This window comes from Larus michahellis, chromosome 1, assembly GCF_964199755.1.
Source record: "Larus michahellis chromosome 1, bLarMic1.1, whole genome shotgun sequence".
Taxonomy (NCBI): domain Eukaryota; kingdom Metazoa; phylum Chordata; class Aves; order Charadriiformes; family Laridae; genus Larus; species Larus michahellis.
The window spans coordinates 78588650-78607039 of record NC_133896.1 but is presented as its reverse complement, the minus strand read 5'-3'; the positions used below and the strand labels follow the sequence as shown (position 1 = coordinate 78607039).

The 18390-nt window shown below is 48.1% G+C and overlaps 2 protein-coding genes across 6 annotated transcripts in view; one reads left to right on the top strand and one right to left on the bottom strand.

Annotated features, from left to right (window-relative positions):
* Positions 1-1558: 1558 nt before the first annotated feature.
* On the top strand, positions 1559-17812 carry ITFG2 (integrin alpha FG-GAP repeat containing 2). Of its 4 annotated transcripts, XM_074588552.1 has the most exons (12): positions 1563-1917; positions 3510-3605; positions 4044-4085; positions 4940-5111; positions 5427-5566; positions 5989-6137; positions 6814-6908; positions 9395-9448; positions 11109-11200; positions 11738-11855; positions 12443-12616; positions 12778-17812. In XM_074588552.1, the coding sequence occupies exons 1-12, from the start codon at positions 1822-1824 to the stop codon at positions 12927-12929; spliced, it is 1380 nt and encodes a 459-aa protein (XP_074444653.1). In that variant the 5' UTR covers positions 1563-1821; the 3' UTR covers positions 12930-17812. The 4 variants fall into 4 exon arrangements, with proteins under 4 accessions (XP_074444664.1, XP_074444653.1, XP_074444684.1 ...); XM_074588563.1 differs by lacking the exon at positions 9395-9448 and having other exon boundaries at positions 1559-1917; XM_074588574.1 differs by lacking the exon at positions 3510-3605 and having other exon boundaries at positions 1566-1917.
* Positions 15767-18390, bottom strand: part of NRIP2 (nuclear receptor interacting protein 2) — a 25211-nt gene continuing 22587 nt past the window's right edge. For both annotated transcript variants that reach the window (XR_012587186.1, XR_012587187.1), the window contains one exon: positions 15767-16820. The gene's annotated coding sequence lies outside the window, so the exon portion shown is untranslated. The remainder of the gene's footprint in view (positions 16821-18390) is intronic.

Sequence of the window (18390 nt, the reverse complement as noted above, 5' to 3'; positions counted from 1 at the left end):
TCCATGGTGTGGGAGGGGCTGGAATTCTGTGTACGTTGCAGAGAGTATCCCTGTTCTAACATGAATGACACCTAAAATCTTAGCTTGAATTCCCAATATCTCTTGCTGAGAGAGAAGTAATGTATAAATAAAGCACTTATGCTTAGGGTTGTTATGGTCTGGGAGGCTGCCAGTACCTGCCCCTGCAGGAGCGCCAGTTTGGACGTGGCAGCTGTATAATTGAACTGTCACCAAAGCAGTAAGGCCTGCTTGATGTGCTGTCCTGTCCCCTGGCCCAGGACAACCTGTTTGGATTGGAGTCCAACCCACCTGCTGCTGGGTAGGAGCTGTGAGCTGCCCCGCTCTCCACGTGGTGTAGTGATAACCCTGAGTTTCAGTGGGGTGGGGGAGGCACAGAGGAAGAGGCAGGATAAAAGTGCTTGGTACGTTGTTGCATTTAAGGAAATGCTGGCTTGATTTGCTTAGGAAAATCTTAAGTGTTGCCAGGTAACGCAGGGGCTTTTTATGAGTTCACACTCTCTACGTAGTGTCAGCCCTGTGCATACGAAAACTGTTTCGCCTTGTACTAAAGCACGACTACCTTTAAGGGGAATGTAATAACCTACAACAATGTGTGAAGAATGTCTGTCAACTGAAGGTACAAGAGGGGATTTCCAGACACACAAGAACGGTATGGGGGAGCAGGAATGTCAAGCAAGAGTTCTTTTTCTCCAGCAAGGAAATAGCTTGATTTGTTGGGAATCATTACTGGAAACAAAAGCCACCGTGGCTGAAACTGTTGTTGCTATGAAAGTAAGAGTAGGGCCAAGTTCAAATGATAAATTTCTAATTCTTGAAAGTGTACCATTTTGCCTTCATTGTTACTACATAACAAACTGAAATATTTAAGAATGTAAATCTACTAAGGACTCTAAACATGCCCTATTGGGGCAGCTGAAAGGAGGTTCTGTGCTGTCTTTAAAAATGGGTCTAGTTGCCAGCAGAAGATGGCATGCTAGTGTTTGTAAGTGGTCATGCATGTAAACTTCAAATATAAACTATTCATTATGTCCTTACAGAAAAATACGTAAAATAAACAATTACAGTACTTTGTAAGCCACACACATCTGTCTCTCTCAATTTATAAATCCTTCCTCCTGTGTGGTGGTCTCATAGTAGTACAGTATCTTTGAAGTGAGAGAAGTGTCCCCGTTCCCTGTCATCTCTGAAAGCGGAAACAACTGGTCTTCGCTCAACCCGTCCCAGAGGCGGGAGGGAACGGCTCGGTGCTGTCTCATGCACGGCCGTGTCCTCGGATCGTTACAGGGGCAATTAACGGGCTCGTCTGCAGAAGGCGGCGGGGAGGCGGTTTCGCTGTCGGGACGAGCTGCACCGCGTAAAACCTGTTCCCGTTTGGCAAGCGGCGGGCGGAGCGCCGGCACTGCGGCGCCGCCCGACACCGGATAACGGGGACGGCCGTCGGGCACTCGCTCAGCCGGAGGGGGGCGCGGCACGCCGCGGGGGGCGGCAGGGCGGCCGCGGGCCCGGCTGCCCGGAGAGCAACGGCAAAGACGGAGCGCGAGGCGGGGTTCGCACTTCCCCTGGCCCCGCGGGGCCGGGCTCCGGGGCGCTTCCGCGCGGAACGGCGGGAAACCGGGGGCGGGGGAAGGGCCGCGCCGAGGGGGAGCTGACCGGAGCGCCCCGCCCCGACGTGATCCCGTCCCTGCGCCTGCGCGCCCCGACCGCGTTTGTACCTGCGGAGCCGCCGTCGCTCCCCGCCGTCCCAGCCTGGCGGCCGGCCCGGCAGCCGGCGGCGGGAGTTCCGCCTCTGCGGGCGGCGGGATGCGGTCCGTCAGCTACGTGCAGTGCGTGGCGCTCGACTTCGGCGGCAGCCTCTTTCCGCACGCCATCTGCCTGGGGGACGCCGACAACGACGCGGTACGGAGGCCGGGGGTGGCTGCTGCGGGCCCGGGCGGGCGGCGCGGGCCCAGGGCGGGGCGGGGTGGGGCGAGCTCCGCCCTCGCGTGGTGGCGGCGCCTCCGGGGCAGGGGCAGGGGGAGGCGGAGGCGCGGGCCCGGTTTGGGCGGGCAGCTGGAGGGAGCCCAACAGCGGGCCGTCGCGCTGCGCGGGGCGAAGGAGCCGGGCTTGGCCGGCCTGGGGAGCACCCCGGGGCTGCCCGTAGCCGCTGTTGGAGGTCAGCAGCGGCAGGGCAAGGGGCGACAGTCGCAGGTTGTAGCGAAGGAAGCTAAAATGGAGCTGGGGTCAGCACCGAGAGGATGGCGCGGTGCCAGAGCAGGCTCCTGGAGGAGGTGATGGGGCTCCCACCCTTGCGGGACTGGGAGCTTGGCGGGCGCTTGAGCAAGGTCAGAGGCGCGAGGGCCAGAGGATGGGTCACGTGGCCCCCAGACGTCCCTTGGGAACTGAACGTTTTAGTGGTCCTGGGCTGCAGCTGGTCGGTGCTTCCATCACCATTAGATGCGCTAAGCACCCCTGGCACGGGCCCTGGATGATGTATAGGTACTATAAAGGTTAACTTTTGGTCCCAAAGAGAGCGAGCCAGTCTCCTGCCACGCTGGTGGAGATGTAGCGCTGTGGGGAAACGCTTTGCTTGGGCACAGTGGATCAGAAACAAGGTAGAGAGCCGCATTTTAATGTCTCTTCATCTCTACAATGGGTGGATGTGCATCGGGAACGTTGCTGTCAGCCCCACAAATGGCCGTTTCTGATGGTCCGATTTGTCTGTAACTAGGAAGAGGTTAGCTTAACAAGGTATATGTAAACTGCCCCTTCTCCTCAACAGTCAAATTTTATTACAGCCCTATCCTGAAAAATGTCGTGGCTAGCAGTACAGTGGATGATAAAACACATTTTCCCATAAGACGTTGTGTTATGTGGGGTAACCTGTGCAGGGAGTTATGAAACACACACAATTTAAATACACAGAAGCGTGATGCAGAAGATGGGACAGTAGGAGTAGGCTCGCCAGGCAGCGTGGTTGGCGATTTTTAGCAGTCGTCTTTAAAGAAATAATCACCGTTTTGAAAGACTTTTACCCCTTTATCAGCGAGATTGAGCATCCTGCGTAAATCTGTTATAAGTGTTCTTGCAGCCTCTTTCTGGATTGCCCATTGCCATCAGCTTCCTCGGGTGACTCAAGAAATGTGAAGTTGATCTAGATTGGAGGATGGCTGATGGGGTGGTGGTGATGATGATGATCAGCAGAGCAGGACGTTAAAACAGTCAGTGACAAAACCCTGAAACGACGGCTAGAGAAGCGGTAGATAATAGGATGTTGCTCTAAGGAGCCCCTCTCCAGCTCTTTTATCTGTGAGAGTAGAATTAAGTTGGTTTGTTTTGGTTTTTTTCCCCCTCTATTGATTTGAGGCTGTCTCTTTAACTCTTGTCTTGCTTTGCTGCTTCTTTCCACAGAGTGATTTTTAGATATGAACTCTGTAATTATGTCTGTGTGGGAATAAATACTGTTACTGCAATTGTGAATTTCTTCTTATTAAGCCAGTTCTCTTCTACAGCTGAATGAGCTAGTGGTGGGAGACACCAATGGGAAACTCTGTGTTTACAAGAACGATGACAGCAAACCGTGGGCTGTGCGATCTTGCCAAGGAATGGTCAGTTCTTGACAAAATTTTTAAATGCTTAGGCCTTTAGGTGTATGTGCAGCCAGCTGTCCTTGACCACTGCCTAGGAATACGTAGGCCAGAGGGGAATGGCAGCCAGAACTGCTTATGATGCCCTTCATGTAGTTATGCAAGACCCTGCTTTTGCCCACAGCTAGTCCCATGGGCAAGAAGTGATGAGCAAAGTACTGAACAAACACAGGAACTGGGCCTTTGTCCCACCTTGACCCTGCTTATGTGCATTGTGGATTTTGCCCCAGGGCTCTGGGCAATTGTATGACAGATGTGTTTCTGTCTCTACTCTCTTTGTCCTTGAAAAGGCTGTTTAGAGTTCAAGAGATGGTTTATGAGAGAGGAGGGGGTAGGCTTATCCCAGAGTGCTGTCTTGTGTTGCCTTCTCTCACGTATGGCCCTTCTTTTCTTTTGCAGCTCACATGTGTTGGCGTGGGAGATGTATGCAATAAAGGAAAGGTGAGAGCAGCCAAACTCTTCCCAGCTGTGTCTGTAGGGCACGTGGGAGGTGCTTATGAGATTAGGGTCATGTCATATCCTGAGAGTGGAGGGGGACAGGTAGCAGGTGCTTTCTCTCCAGGATCTGCCCTTGCTCATAGAATTTTAGCACTGTTGTTTTAAAACTGTTCTTCTGTTTACATGTAACCTGTATCTGTGGGCCATATGCAGGTTTTAGTGAGCAAGGAAACCCGTCCTGTCTTCAGAAAGCACTATTGATTTGCACGTTCCCCTCTGTGAGTGTCGCAGGGCTTTGGTGGTTTGAGGGTTACTCCTTTTCCTCCGTGGCTTTTACCCTGCTCTGTGCTATTCCCTGCTGTGGGTCATGGCCCTTCTGCCACTTGGCTGTGTAGCATTTAAGGCCATCTAATCAAGGCTGAGCCACAGAATAGTCCAGGCTCCCAAGCAAATTCCACTGGGTCTAATATGACTTGTTTTGCTGGATTGCTATTTCTGGGGGTTAAACCAGGTTAACTGAGTCCAAAAGTCCCTGTTTAGGCAACTTGCCTAAAATACGCTAGCTATGTGTGCTCCAGTGAGGAGCAGAGCTGAAGTGAGCATTGAGGAAGCCACACATTGTTTGGGGATTGCATGCACGCATCAACTTGATATTCTCGTCTGACAAGGATGAACAAGAAGTTTGGACCCTGTAGTACCTGAGTAGTTTGTATGCTGGCCAAAAATCTTCTCCTGTTCCCTCTGTAGCAGTCTGATCTTGATGGATCTACCCTCATATCTTCCCTCACCCTGCTGTGGGACAGCTTCTGCAGTTTCTAAAATAGAAAAAATCAAATGTTTTTTCTCTTCCCTCTTAGAATCTCGTAGTGGCAGTGAGTGCAGAAGGCTGGTTTCATCTTTTTGACCTGACTTCTCCAAAACACCCAGATGCTTCAGGCCACCATGAGTTGGCAGCAGCAGAAGAGCAGAAGCCAGTGTTCAAACAGCACATTCCTGCCAACACCAAAGTCATGCTGATCAGTGACATTGGTGAGCCGGGAAGCTGGTGTGTGGGAGTGCAGGGTGAGGGAGTTTGTGGGTATGAGGTGGTGGAGGAGAGAGAGAAAGTGCGTGGGACTCACTATCTTGCTGAAACAGGTGCTCTAACAAGCAAACCACAGCAAAGTCATGGAGGAGAGAAGCAAGAACTTCAGGAATTTTCCTGAAGTGCAAGTTCTCATTACAGGATTGGGATCCTCAGGGATGCTACCTGATGGAAACCAGGGGATGGGTTTTCTGCATGCTGGAGGTATTGGGGCAGTGAAAGCCTGAGAGAGCCCATCTATCTCCTTGTATTCCCTGCAGATGGAGATGGGAAGTGTGAGTTGGTGGTGGGTTACACTGACAGGGTGGTACGTGCCTTTCGCTGGGAGGACTTGTCGGAGAATCCAGACCATGTTTCTGGACAGTTGCTCCTGTTGAAGAAATGGCTGCTAGAAGGTCAGGTAAGGAAACAAGGTGTTCAGAGCAGAAGTTGCCATAACAGTCTTCAAGAGGTGGTTCTCCCAGGGGAAGAAGCACAAAGTCTCAGTCCTGTGAACAAAGCAGTTGTCATGTTGATGGCTTGAAAGGAGATTTGCCAGTGGTTGTTCTACAGAGCAGCTGCTGGGTTGGTCTGGGAAACAGTCAGTTGCTCTCACCCAACCAGAGAGAGTTAGTGGAAAATACTAGTGTGTTCTTAAGTGGCTTTTGGTAGGGAGACATAACCTTTTACTGCAACTTGGACGTTTTGCTTCTAGCTGAATTTGTTCAGCTCTATGAGAAGATCTGTCATATTTTAAGTTCAGGTACAAGGAGTGCAGTGAACCCTTCTGAGGTGTTTAAAGTTCTCGGTCTGACCGTCCACGTTTTTTCTCTGCCAATACAGGTGGACAGCCTGTCTGTGAACCCAGGTCCTGATGGCTCTCCGGAGTTGATGGTGTCTCAGCCAGGCTGCGGTTATGCCATTCTGCTGTGCACCTGGGACACTGAGCAGCAGGCCACGACAGAGGGAAGAGACAACTCTGCCCCAAGCAGGTGAAGAGCATTACTCCACGAGATAGATGAGGAGATTCCGCTGTAGATGCCGTCGCAAGGGGGCACCACCACACCGCCTTTCTGAGGGGGGAGGGAGGGAGTTGTTTTCATTTGTCCTTGCTTCAGTAACCACCTGTTGGGAGTTCCTGACTTAAGCCCACCTGCATCCAAGCTTTCATGAACACTCTTCATACCTCTGTCATGAAGATGAATACTGCTTTCATTGTGTCCTGCTCAGTTCTCCTTGCGTTGGGCAAGGAAAGTGGCAAAACCAGCTCACAGAGGGGGGCAGTACTGGAGGCTAAGGCAGGGAAATGGGTGACCTAGATCTCCAGGGAAAGAGGAGTAGGCAATCTGGTGACCTATCTAATTGTGGGAAGGGTAGCAACTGAAAGGTTGGGCCTTAGTTCTTTACGGTTTTCTGATGCGTCAAATCGTTCTGGTTTTTCTTTGGTTGTTTTGTTTTTTTTTTTAAATATTAGTGAATTCCTTTCATATCTGAGGTGGCATGCGTTCTTTGCCTTGGTCTTTACCGTTAAAGGGCTAACCGATGCATGAACTCTATCAGTCTCTGGATTTGCAGAGCTTTGGAGTACACTGCTCTCGAGATCGTTCTGGCACAGTCCCAGGCATGGTTCTCTAACCTTTCCCTGATGTCTGTCTCTGTTTTCCCTAGCGAGGCACCTATTAGAGATGTTATTCTACACCAAACATCTGGACGGATTCACAACAAGAATGTTTCTACTCATCTAATTGGCAGCATTGGCCGAGGTGAGAGATTAGGAGCTTGAGGTCTCTGGCCCAGCAGTGGCCCCTAATAGTTTTTCAATACATCAGTCCAGCGTGAAATCAGATTTCCCATGGTTGAAAAATAACAGTGGGAGGCAGCTGCAAGAACAGAGGGAACTCAGCTTCTGTTAGCCAGCTCCCAAAGAAAAGACAGCTGGAAATTTGCATTTGAACTTTTTATAGCCTTTGTCCTTCCCTAGGTAGCCCTTACTCTTCACCTAGGACAACAGTTTCTCTGCAGCCTCCAGTGGCCTGCATTTAGTCAACCTGAATGGCTGACATGCCTTGCTCCTACAAATATCCTTGATCTTTGCTTTTGCATGGCTGCAGCTTATGCTCTCTTCTTATTCCCTAGATGCATATCTTCCTTTCCACAGCCTCATCTTTATTCTTGCTTTTGTGCTTTTCAGCATTCGGTTCCCGATACCTGGCAGCTATATCCTTCCCTTCCTTCACCTATGCAGTCCCAACCCTTCCAGAGCTGCTTCCGTATTTCGTTTATATCACTGTCCTCTGTCTTCTTCTAAGGTATTCTGTTCAGATGTTGTGTCCAGAGTTTTCACACACACTGACACTGCTTCCCTTGTCTAACTGCTTTGTGCTCTGACCTCTGCCTGGTGCACCTGCTGATCCGTGTTTTGGTACCTGTGGAAAATAGCTTTCATTCCCTCTTGGAATGTGTGGGCATAATACAAGAAGGCAGAAAATTCTCAATGCAGATCACTTTTTCTAGTCCGTAGCTGTCTGGAATCCAGCTGCATTTGCTCCGTTCAAGTATTACCACCTGCAGTGCTGTCTGAGAATACTTTAGGCTGTACAATGTAGTTAGAGCTGTGGGAGAAGAGCAATCCACTGAAACCATTCCCCTTCCCCAGAGTGCCCTTTCTCCCCAGTTCCTAAGCTTGTAATGCTTTCAGCATCTTGGATGCTGCTGTGAGCAACGTGGCCAACAGAGCATGAAATCTAATATTTCACTGCATCACAAACCCTTGCATCTAATGAGAGGTGTCTGTGAAAAATGAAGGCACACAGAACAAGGGATGAAGAGAAGGTTGTGAAAAGCTCACTGATGCTGGACCATCAGTAATGAAACAGCTGAAGAGCGCTGTGCTGGCCAGTTTGTAAGGGGGACACAGCAGATCTTTTTGGATCAGAGCCTGTCTGGATGAATGTCAGCTAGGGGCAATAGAGCACTTGAGCAACTATTTACTTTAAGCTGATCTGCAGAAATAGGGTGGTCTGTGACCTAGGAGTGCGCAGGGTTTTGTAGCTTGGAGCTGTCTATGGACAGTGGAGGTAGGCTTGCAGTATTAGGTCATTCTGGTGAAACTGCCTATTTCTTTTCAGCTCTGGTGGCTTGTCCCTGACTGCCAGGTTTCCTGAGTTCCTGCAGACCTTAGGGAGCCAGTGGGTCTCTTCCATTGTCACTGAAAGGATTAAATGCAGCTGTAGTTGAGTACAGCTCCAGTCCTCCCCTGCCAAATGTGATATCACTTTCAAAACTTGTTTGTCTTTTCTGATTGGTAGCTAGGTAGAGAGTCTACTGAAGGGCTGAAGCAGCCTCGTGGTCAGGGGAGTCTCCTCTTCACATTTAAGTAGTCACATTTGTCAGTGCTTCTGTCCTGCACACAACTGTGCTATACAGGCTTTGGAGAGGATACTGCTTGCTGGAAGTTCACAACTGTATAAGCGTAGCCCAGGAAATCTACGCGCTCAGGGCTGAGTGCGTAGATGAGCATGAACGCACTTGTCTAATTTGCTCATAAGGCAAGGGCTCTCTAAGCATCTGACCAGTGTTTGCTGGGAGAGGATCACAGCTTTTGTACAGTTTTGCTACAGTGAAAACACTATAGCTGGTAGTGTGATCTCCACAGACTCATTCAGGAGTTGCCATGGAGGTGCTTTTGTATTAACATGACTGACGCTTTGTCCTTCTGGCGGGACCTCTATTTTTTTACCCTGCGCCTTCCCAGAACAGCTGAAGGCCATGTTCCTATCCTTGAAAGAAACGGTGAGGGTACAGTTGTAATACTCTTGTTTGGCTTCAGCTGTTCTTCACTTTGTCCCTTGTGATGGTCCTGCCTATGCTTGTGCATTTCTGGAGCATGGAGGGGATGTGATGCATGGAGTGGGCAGTCCACAAAAATCAGAACTGCCATGTGCGTGCAAGTGCATACATGGTACAGACTCCTAGGAACAGACAGCAGAGACAGACGTGCCTGCACATCAGTGCAAACCAAAGGTCTTGGGTTCTGAGATGCAGTGCCCTAGTGCCCCCATCTAAAAGCCAGTAAGAAGTATGATTGGTTGTAAGAATCTGCAGATATCTGCTAAGCCAAGTGTCAAGGTTGGGCAAAAAAGGAGGCAGGATGGATCAGCTCATTTTAGATCCTTTTTTTTTCAGGAGAGGGAGGGGATGATACTCATAAAACGGCATCAACTCCTGTAATTTTCTTCTGCACTTACAGGCTGCTCCAGTGAGAATAGTGGCTCGGGTCTCTTTGCCCTCTGTACTCTGGATGGTAAGTCCTACCACTGTCCTGGAAGAAAGGCCTGTAGGGCGACCAAGGCCCGTCACTGATTCAAAGGGAGGAAAAAAGTGCTTTTGGTTTTGAAAGAAGGGGGAGCCAGGCTTCAGAAATGCTTTCTGGGTCAGGCAAGAGACTTGACGCAGACTCCTTTTGCCAACATATGTTATATGAAGGCATGAAAGCTAAGACAGGAGCTAAGGTAAGAGTTGTCACTGTGAGCAAGTCCTCCATAAACTAGGTGTGTCATAACATGCCTGTCTCTGAGGATATGATGAAACACATTGAAGCTGAGCCTGTGTTTCTATTCCTTACTCAATTGGGTCTGATATTGCGCAGGCTTGCTCTCTCCAGGAAATCTGGTATCTTTTCTATCTGTTACTAACAGCTGCCTTTCTCTCCCTTGCTACAGTCTATTTATCTGTGGCTTTCAAAGCATTTTACAAACGCTAATTACTTTCATGGCCTATGGGGGTAGAAGTATTAAAGCTGTGCTGAAGCAAGCGGCTGGGAAAACGAAGAGGCTAGGTCGTTGGCCCAAAGGAGCTTGAGGTGGAGAAAGAGACTAGAACTTTCATCTGCTGACTCCTGAGTTGCCTGCTTACTCAACAGTCAGACAACTGAGATGCCTATTCAGCAAGTGCCGTTCATGTAGGCAGGAGCCTCTAAACCACAGCAGAGATGTGTCCTTGTACTTGAAGGGACTTGGGTTGTTTTGAAAAGCAGTAAAGGAAATGGATGCTGGAACTTGAGTATTGCTAGAGAGGAGCTGGCCTTACGCAGGCCTGGAGCCAGGTGGTTCTGCTGTGCCCCTGACCGAGAAGTGATAGGACAGGCTGCAATAGGACTAAATCTAATGAGCTGAATGCAGGGTTTCTGTCCAAAAACCAACAGTGTGGAGACGAGATGCTGTACATATCTTTTCCCAGATGGGCAGCCTGGCCTGTTTGGGCCAGGTGTCCACCTGCCCAGTGATGTCCTGCTAGGGAGTTTCAGATTATTCTTTGGGCCTGAACCTCTGAAGCTTCTGCATCTGGTAAGGCTTCCTGCTTCACTGTATTTCACTCGGCCTTACCGAGGCTGAAGGGCACTGTGAGGATAGATTCATGTTCCACTCCGTCATAGCCCTGCCCCTCCCGCCCCCAGTCCTATCACAGTATCTCTGTGTGATAGAAAAATGGTATGTGAGGTAAGCGTCCAGTATGGTTGTAGCAGACAAGAGGCCATGCCCACGCTATTAGCCAGCCAGCTCTCAGCTGATACCCGTCAACATGCTGTCCTGAGATCGCACGATCTCTGGGACGTGGTGAGAAGCTTCTAGTTTACTCACTGTCTCGTGTGAGATCTGTTGAGGTACTGTACTTTGGGACCTTGTTTTGGTCAGTTTTCTTCTGGTCTTAAAGCACAATCCAATTAGCAGGGCTGGCATTTTTCCTTTCTGTTTCCAGTTAGTGATGACGAGATAATGGACTGCTGTCCTTCCCAGAACTGAGACTCTGTTATCTATTATCAACTGCAGCCTGTACCCTGGGCCCAACCCTCTGCCTGCAGATCCTAAGTGTTGAAGGAGTGTGCAGGGCCCGGTGTTAGCAAACATCTTGCTCCCTCATAATATTTTCAAGACAAACTTTATTTTTTTCATTTTTCCTTTCAGGGACACTGAAGCTCATGGAGGGAGCAGACAAACTGCTCTGGTCCGTGCAGGTTGATCACCAGCTGTTTGCTCTGGAAAAGCTGGATGTTACGGTGAGTGTCTCTGAATAGGGCTGAGAGGGATGAAGACAAAAAAACTCAACATGGCTTTGTGTATATGACTTTAGGAAGGGCAGAGGGAGTATGACTCAGCTGAAGAAGGTTGGGATTTTCTAAAGATGACACACAGAGTGCTCTGACTGTGCTGGTGCATTCTGCACTCACGTCAGTCTGTCCGCCTGCAAGAGGTTGAGCTGTGTCGGCCTGTTTGACCTAGTGAGCCCAGCACCCTGCTATGAACTTTTCATCCCCAAGCTGTTCTTTTATCTTATTGCAAAGTTGAATGCTTTTGCCCACTGCTAGTACCCCAGTTGTCTACAGCCTCTTAATGATATGTAAGGATTACAATAGGGAGAGATGGTCTCCAAGTGCGAAAAAACTGGACAAGTGTGAACTGTCTGGATGAGACATCCAAAAGTGACATCTTGTTCAGGCATTAGTGTTCTGTCTCTGAACAAGCAGGAAAGATTCCTGAATGCCTCTGGGAATAGTTGATGTGTGTGCTAATATGCCATCTTATGGTTCCTGCAGGGCAATGGGCATGAGGAGGTGATTGCCTGTGCATGGGATGGTCAGACATACATCATCGACCACAATCGGACTGTTGCCAGATTTCAAGCAGATGAGAATGTCAGTGCGTTCTGTGCAGGTGGGAATCCTGTCTCCAAAGCCAGCCCTAGCAGCGTTTCTCCCTCAAAGCTCCTACTGCCTTCTGGGAGACACTGAATCTTTTGTCCATCTGCAGTGAGGAATAGTTTCCCTGTGTGTATACTGCAGAATGCCCAGCTAGTCTTACCTCTGGTGGCACCTGTGAAAAGTAGGGGCAAGAGGAGGTGCTGCTGACTTTTGTCTGTGGTGGTTTGGGGTTTTTTGGGGGGAGTGCTACAGTGGTCTCTTGTCTTCTCCACTGCTTTGTTAATTTGTAGACTTCTAAGCTGTTCTCAAGTGGAGATGAGGAGCCCCACAGAACCAGCCTAAGCCTTGGCTTTGCTCAGTCCCCTCTCCTCAGACCTGCAAGAAGCAGCTTGCAAATCCCCAAGCTCTGTGCGTTAATAGTAGTTTAGAGACACATTCTTGGATTGTCTTAAAGGGACTTCATATACGCAAGTCTATATCTATGCCACTCTCTCCAGGTGCTTGCTGCTAACAGCTTTTGTACTCATCATAAGAAGTTCCCTATTTGCTTTCTCTGTACTTTTGCAAGTAGTCAGATCTCCACACTTTTGGTTTCTGTAGGCCTCTATGCATGCAAAGGAGGAAGCAACAGCCCCTGCCTGGTTTATGTCAGCTTCAATCAGAAGATCTACATCTACTGGGACGTGCAGCTGGAGAGAATGGAGTCCACCAACCTGTTGAAAATCCTGGATTGTGACCCAGAGTTTGGAAGTCTCCTGCAGCAGCTGGGTGTGGGTGAGTGCAGAAAGGGTGATGGCTGTACAGGAAAAAAGAGATGATGTGCTGCTGGCAGGTGACGTGCTGGGAACTAGAGTTCCAGGTACTTCTTCAGGAAGAGGGGCTTTTATACTGCTTGTTGAGAATCCCTAACAACTGTCTTCCTCTCTTTTCTGTAGAAAGAAGCGACGTTTCTGCTGTCAAAGATCTGATTTACAAAACACTGTATTTTCCTGAAAAACAGCAGCAGCAGAGCAGCCCTTTGCAGTGTCAGGACCCTGCTGGAACAGACTCCCCTGCACACTACACTGTCATCCAGGATTCCTTATAACAAGTCACGTGAAGGTTGACATCTTTTGTATCGGCATAAATTCTTCTCCGACTGGAATCGGATGTCTCATGAAGATGAGACTGTTCTTCTCCCATCTCTCTCAAAGCTTCCAGACAGCAAACGATGTACAGGCCGGGTTCTGTGGAGGGATGTGCTTGGCTGTAGGCTTGAGTGAAGGTGGTGGGTTGATTTGCTTTTAGCTGAGGAAGCTACCAGAACAGCAAGAGTCCAGGGTCCTGCTCATTTGCCTTCCATTGACAGTTTCCGTGTTCTCTGCTAGCTAAAACGTTTTATGGGTGACTGTGAAGGAGCACTGAGGACATAGATGGAGAAAATAGCTGAGCTCAGTCTCTGTTTTGGCCTATTCTTACAACTGGTCTAGTGATTACTTCTGAGTTCTTAGCAGGATCCCAGTGCAGGAACTGCAGATGGAGGAACTGAGGTAAGGGCCTTCTCTCCCATTTAAGTGTGTTTTGAAGGTAGACTTTTGTTTGCCTTTGCTCTGCTGCTGCTCTTCTACCAAGCAGTTTCTCACAAACCACCTGCTGTTCTGAGGAGCTGGAGACATGTGTGAGAAGAACCATAACTGGTACTAATAAGGTGTTGAGAGGTAACAGCTCCAGCGAACCCCATTGTACTCAAGAGCATTGCTTGTCTCCGTCCTCTTGGGCAGGGTGATCCCAGGGATGGCTGTGACTTATCAAAGAAAGCAGCTGTGAACTGGGCAATAAGAGGAATCTGTCTTAACCATGGATCTGTAGTGCTGTGAGAGCTTGGCCATTCCACAATAAGCAGTGGGAATGCAACACTTCCCTCTTGCCCTGCTATTTTGAGTCCTGCACAACTGAAAAAGGTGGACTGGAGGTAATGTTCCACTTGCTGGTATGCAAAGTCTGGAAAAGGCTATTGCTCTCCCAGGCTGCTTACATGAAAAGGCCCAGGCAGGAACCTTTCCACATGCTGCTGATGTTCTGCTTTTCCTCATCTCAGCTTGCCCATTGCTTAACTCAGCTTATTCGGATAGGAGCAGCAGGCTCACCTGCCATTTTGCGTCTATTATCTTCTCTCAGTTGTGTGATGTTTTATTGGACATGCGTAATGGATGGAGCTGTCCCTTCATCCTTACGGCAGCCTGAGTTGTAGCAAATATAATTTAGTGATCTCTTTTTAGCCAATGGTAACGCTTAAAGATCCTGCAGGCTGTTGAAAACCTGCTGTTACACACTCTGCAAAACATCCAAGGGCAGCCCTTACTGGGAGAAGGAACTTTGTATAGAAGAAAGGAGCATCTTGCCCTTGGATCAAAAGGACTCTTGTTGAAGTAGACCTGTGTGGTAGGAGGGCAGGATCTTCACATAAACAGCCCTCGCTTTTCTTTGCAATTTCCATCCATAGGTTAATATAAGCTTTATAGAGGACAGTTTCTGTCCTCTGTGTTTGATAGCTGTGAAAGTTGACACATGGAGCAGTGAAATGGTATGACCTGTTCTGTACCAGCTAGCTTGCTTCTCAGACCACTTTAATAACCTCACTGAGAAGCATTTTTAAGTGTTCCTCTGTCATATTAAGTGCTTGTGTACAACTGGACCCTTCAGGCAAGAGCTCTCAAGTCATATTAGTGCTTTACTAACAGTGGTGTTCAGAGCAGCAGGGCTTGAGTTTGTCGTTGTGGAGAGCTGACAGTACCATCGACTGATGGGCTAAAGCAAGGAGTTGTCTTGAAGCTTGTCAGCTTTGGCCTGTAACCTCAAGAAATCGTCAGCTCTCAATGATGCTGAGGTGTACAGCCGCCCATCCCAGTGGGAAATCACCACTGCTTCTGGTAAATTGGTCAGTGTGACCGCTTGGGCTCTCAGGAGTCTCATAGTCCTTTCTTAACGAGGATGAGTCTTGTTGAGGCTGTTAACTAGATCACAGTATATTGTTTCTTGCTACTTCCAGGTTTCTGTTTGCCAAAATCTAAAGCTGCTCTTTACAATCACCAAAACAAGTAAGGATGCTCCCTTCTCTCCCTTGAGGTGAAGCAGTAGCTACTCTTACCTCCTCCCCTTGGGGCCCAGCTGAGTTGGGGAGACGCAGATGTCCCTACAGGTGAAGTGAACAGTTTGGTTTCGCTTTATTCTGAGATATTTTCCGCCTAGCCCTGTTGATTTTTAATCCTGCACTTAAAAATTGGTGGAACTGACACGAAGAGGGACCACAGTGGAGGAGGACTCTGCAGAGCAGTTTCCAGAAGCGTACAACAGAAATAGCATTGTAGTGATGTCCCTGAAGAGGCCTGTGTCTTGGCGTATGCTGTTCTTCCATCCTGAACACAGACTGCTGTTCTTTCTCTACTTAAGGTTGTGTATTTTCTTGTCCTGTGCCCCCCCCCAACCCCCACTTAATTCTGTGGCTTCTGTCTCACCCCCCCAGGGACAGAAACAGGATGGTAACAAGCAACAGAAAATAGTAATGCCTGAGGTTTTCAGTCATGGCTCACACAACCTGCCATGTGTACTGCTGCACAGATGATGGGCTCTTCTGTTGTGTGTGCTTTGACAAAAACAGATGGACTCCTACCACAACTTGTGCCTGCCATGGCTCCACTCAACATTGTTTGGCTTTGGTTTGGCTTCTGCACAGAAGTACTCTCTCTTTTGATCCTCTGCTGGATCCCCAGAGGTTTCTGCAGCAGTTGCCTGGAGCATTTTATTTGCCTGAGAGTTGGGCCAGGCTGAGCTGAGCTGGTAGCTGAGTCTTGCAGGCTATTGCAGCGCTGCTATGTTGTAATTCCTTCTTGAGGCCTGACAGGATTGCCTACACGCGTTAACAGAGAACAACTCAATGCTGTCTGTCCATGCCAAATATAAACCTTTATTAGCAACACAAACGCAAGGGGGATACACATGGTTGCATGACTGAAACTGTTTTATGCAAAACAAATTTTGCTGTACAGGTCAAATGTTTTCCAAGGGAGGAAGGTCAAATTGATCCAGTGTTGGACTGTTAATTGTTGAGAAGAAACAAGAAAGGGTTAACGCAGGAGAGATGACATTTTCCTAAGAACCATCTTTAAAAGAAAATGGGGCAAAACTAACGTAAATGTTGGACAGGGCAACCTGTGCAAACTAGCCCTCGTCTCTTGCTAGCCCGAGGGTAACATTGCTGCTGCGTGCTCTGCAAGCGCAGGTGTGCTCCATTGTGGAAAGCAGAGGTGAGTATACACATCATGAGCTACAGATCATCCGTTCCCCAAAACTCGTCAGCTCTTAAAACCATTTGAGGGGTTCCCCTGTCAGTTTTATATTGGTTACAGCACATAATAACTTGCAGATGTGTTTTGTTCCTGTGCCCCTTGTGCACAAAGGAAAATCAAAACTGCCCACAGATTAATTAATTGGAACTTAACGTGTTGTTCCTCGGCCGAAACATGAGTTTCCTTCTTTTTTGGTGCCCTGAACTACTAAGTGACAATTAGTAGACTGGCTACAGTCAATACTTCCCCAAGTCAGTGCTTCAGGCTGCTTCCACTGGCAATAATTTTCTGTGAAGTATACATCGAAATAAGAGAAGGAGCCATGGGCTCTGTCTTTGGACTGATGGAGTTACATTATAGTTTCATTGTAACTCACTGTCTGTCTGTCCTTGACAGCCAACACAAGCTGCAGAGTTGGAAATTAGCAGTTGTTCCTTCCTACGCAGCAGAAAAGGTTGCTTGCTGCGCCTTACTCAGTAGCAGATTGGCATATCCACTGGTGCCAGGAAGCTCTTTGACAGGGCAGGAATCGCGAGACACGTTTGTATGTCCCAGTGCCAGCACACAGCAAGTGAGGAGTCCAACAGCATTTGCAGACAGCGGGAGCATTTGCAGATAAATGATTTATGGCTTTGGTTGCGACATTCAATTCACTAGCAAGAAAATAAAGGGAAGGGGTTGTTTTATTTTCCTGAGACGTAATAAACCCCCTGGCTGTCCCTGCTCTCATTTTTATGATCTCTTTGCTGAATGCAGTTATTTCTATATCTCTTCATGCATATCCTGGCATTTGCAAAGGAGGACTGAGTGCAAACATATGTAGGTGACTCAGTGGTCTTCAGTTCCATAACTCACATACTAGTAGTGAAAGAAGGAGCAGGCCCCTGGGAATATGGATGGCTGGAGCTCCTGTTCTGTTCAAAACCAAGTGACCCCAAGCTCCTGGAAATGGTCCTGACTGTGGCTTTGGCAAAGTCCACGTTCTAGGGATAGGTGTCCACTCTACTGGAAAGCAGCCCTGGTAGGAGCTGACCACCAACGTGGTTCAGAGAGATTATCCATAAAATAATAACATTCCATTGTATTGAAGGGATGGGCCTCATCATGTGGAAGCCAGTGTTGGACTTGTAGAGGATGTGTCTATGTCCTGCTCTGAGGTGGCAGACTGTACTAAATTTCTACTTTACACATGAAAGCATTACCCTTTTTTGATCTCCAGTGGAAAAGATCTTTAGATGGTTTCTTCTTCCGCCTTGTCCTCCAAAAGACTGGAATTGGGAGTAGGGAAGTGTATGTGTATAATAGACTTTTCCAAAAGAAACTACAATTGAGACAGTCTTCAGCCTTGCCAACTCACTTAAAAGTTACTTACTGGGTTCCTTAACATAGGAGGACTTTTAAAAGTTACCATGTTTGTAGATGGAGTTAAGTTTGCTTCTTTGAGATGTTGCAACTTCTATTTTATAATCACATCTTTTAAAGCTAAGATTTCTGTCTTTAACAATGGAAGCTGGGATTCCCATGTAATGACACAAAGATGCTGGTCTTTGAAGAAAACACCAATTTGGGCAAGAATTCAGAATACACGTGTTAAGGTCAGTAAACAACATGTCTTTTAATGACAAGGAACTTTGGGAGATGGAAACCTACAAGGAGTTTTGTTTGAGATGAGGAAACCAGGTACTGACACTGTAGGATTAGACTGTGATTTAGGGAATGAGTTGAAGTGAGGTATCAGGCGTGGCGTTATGACCTGCAGTTCTCATTTAATTGTATAAATTACTTATTTTTTTTTTTCCCTGTAAGCTCTACTTGCAACTAAGCTTGCTGGGGAGCTTCCAGAATAACTGTTGGCAACAGCTTCCTCAGTGTCTGAGTGGAAGAGACCTTCACTCTGTGGACTTGCATGTTCAACTGACATAGACAAGAGGAAAGTGAAAAACATGTTTCTGCTCTGGAGCTGATTTCACAGATGAAGAGAAAAGCTCTCACACGGTAATTTAGTGCTTGCTTGGAAACACTCTGTGACTGATAAGTGGCACAGTCTATGTTTATATATGCCAGTATATATACAATTAATGTAGTTGTTAAGAACAGAGAGGAAAGGCTGGCAAGATAGTGGCACAATGTGAGACAGTATTAGCAACCAGGGCACAGGCAAGTATTAAGAAGGCAAGAATTCATTTTGGAAGAAGCAAATTTGTCACTTACCAGTGTGGAAGA

Coding starts and splice junctions, on each gene's coding strand:
- ITFG2 (XM_074588552.1), top strand. CDS start 1,822: ATGCGGTCCGTCAGCTACGTGCAGTGCGTGGCGCTCGACTTCGGCGGC. Junction 6,138..6,813: donor GACAACTCTGCCCCAAGCAG/GTGAAGAGCATT, acceptor TGTTTTCCCTAG/CGAGGCACCTATTAGAGATG. Junction 6,909..9,394: donor AATTGGCAGCATTGGCCGAG/GTGAGAGATTAG, acceptor CTGCACTTACAG/GCTGCTCCAGTGAGAATAGT.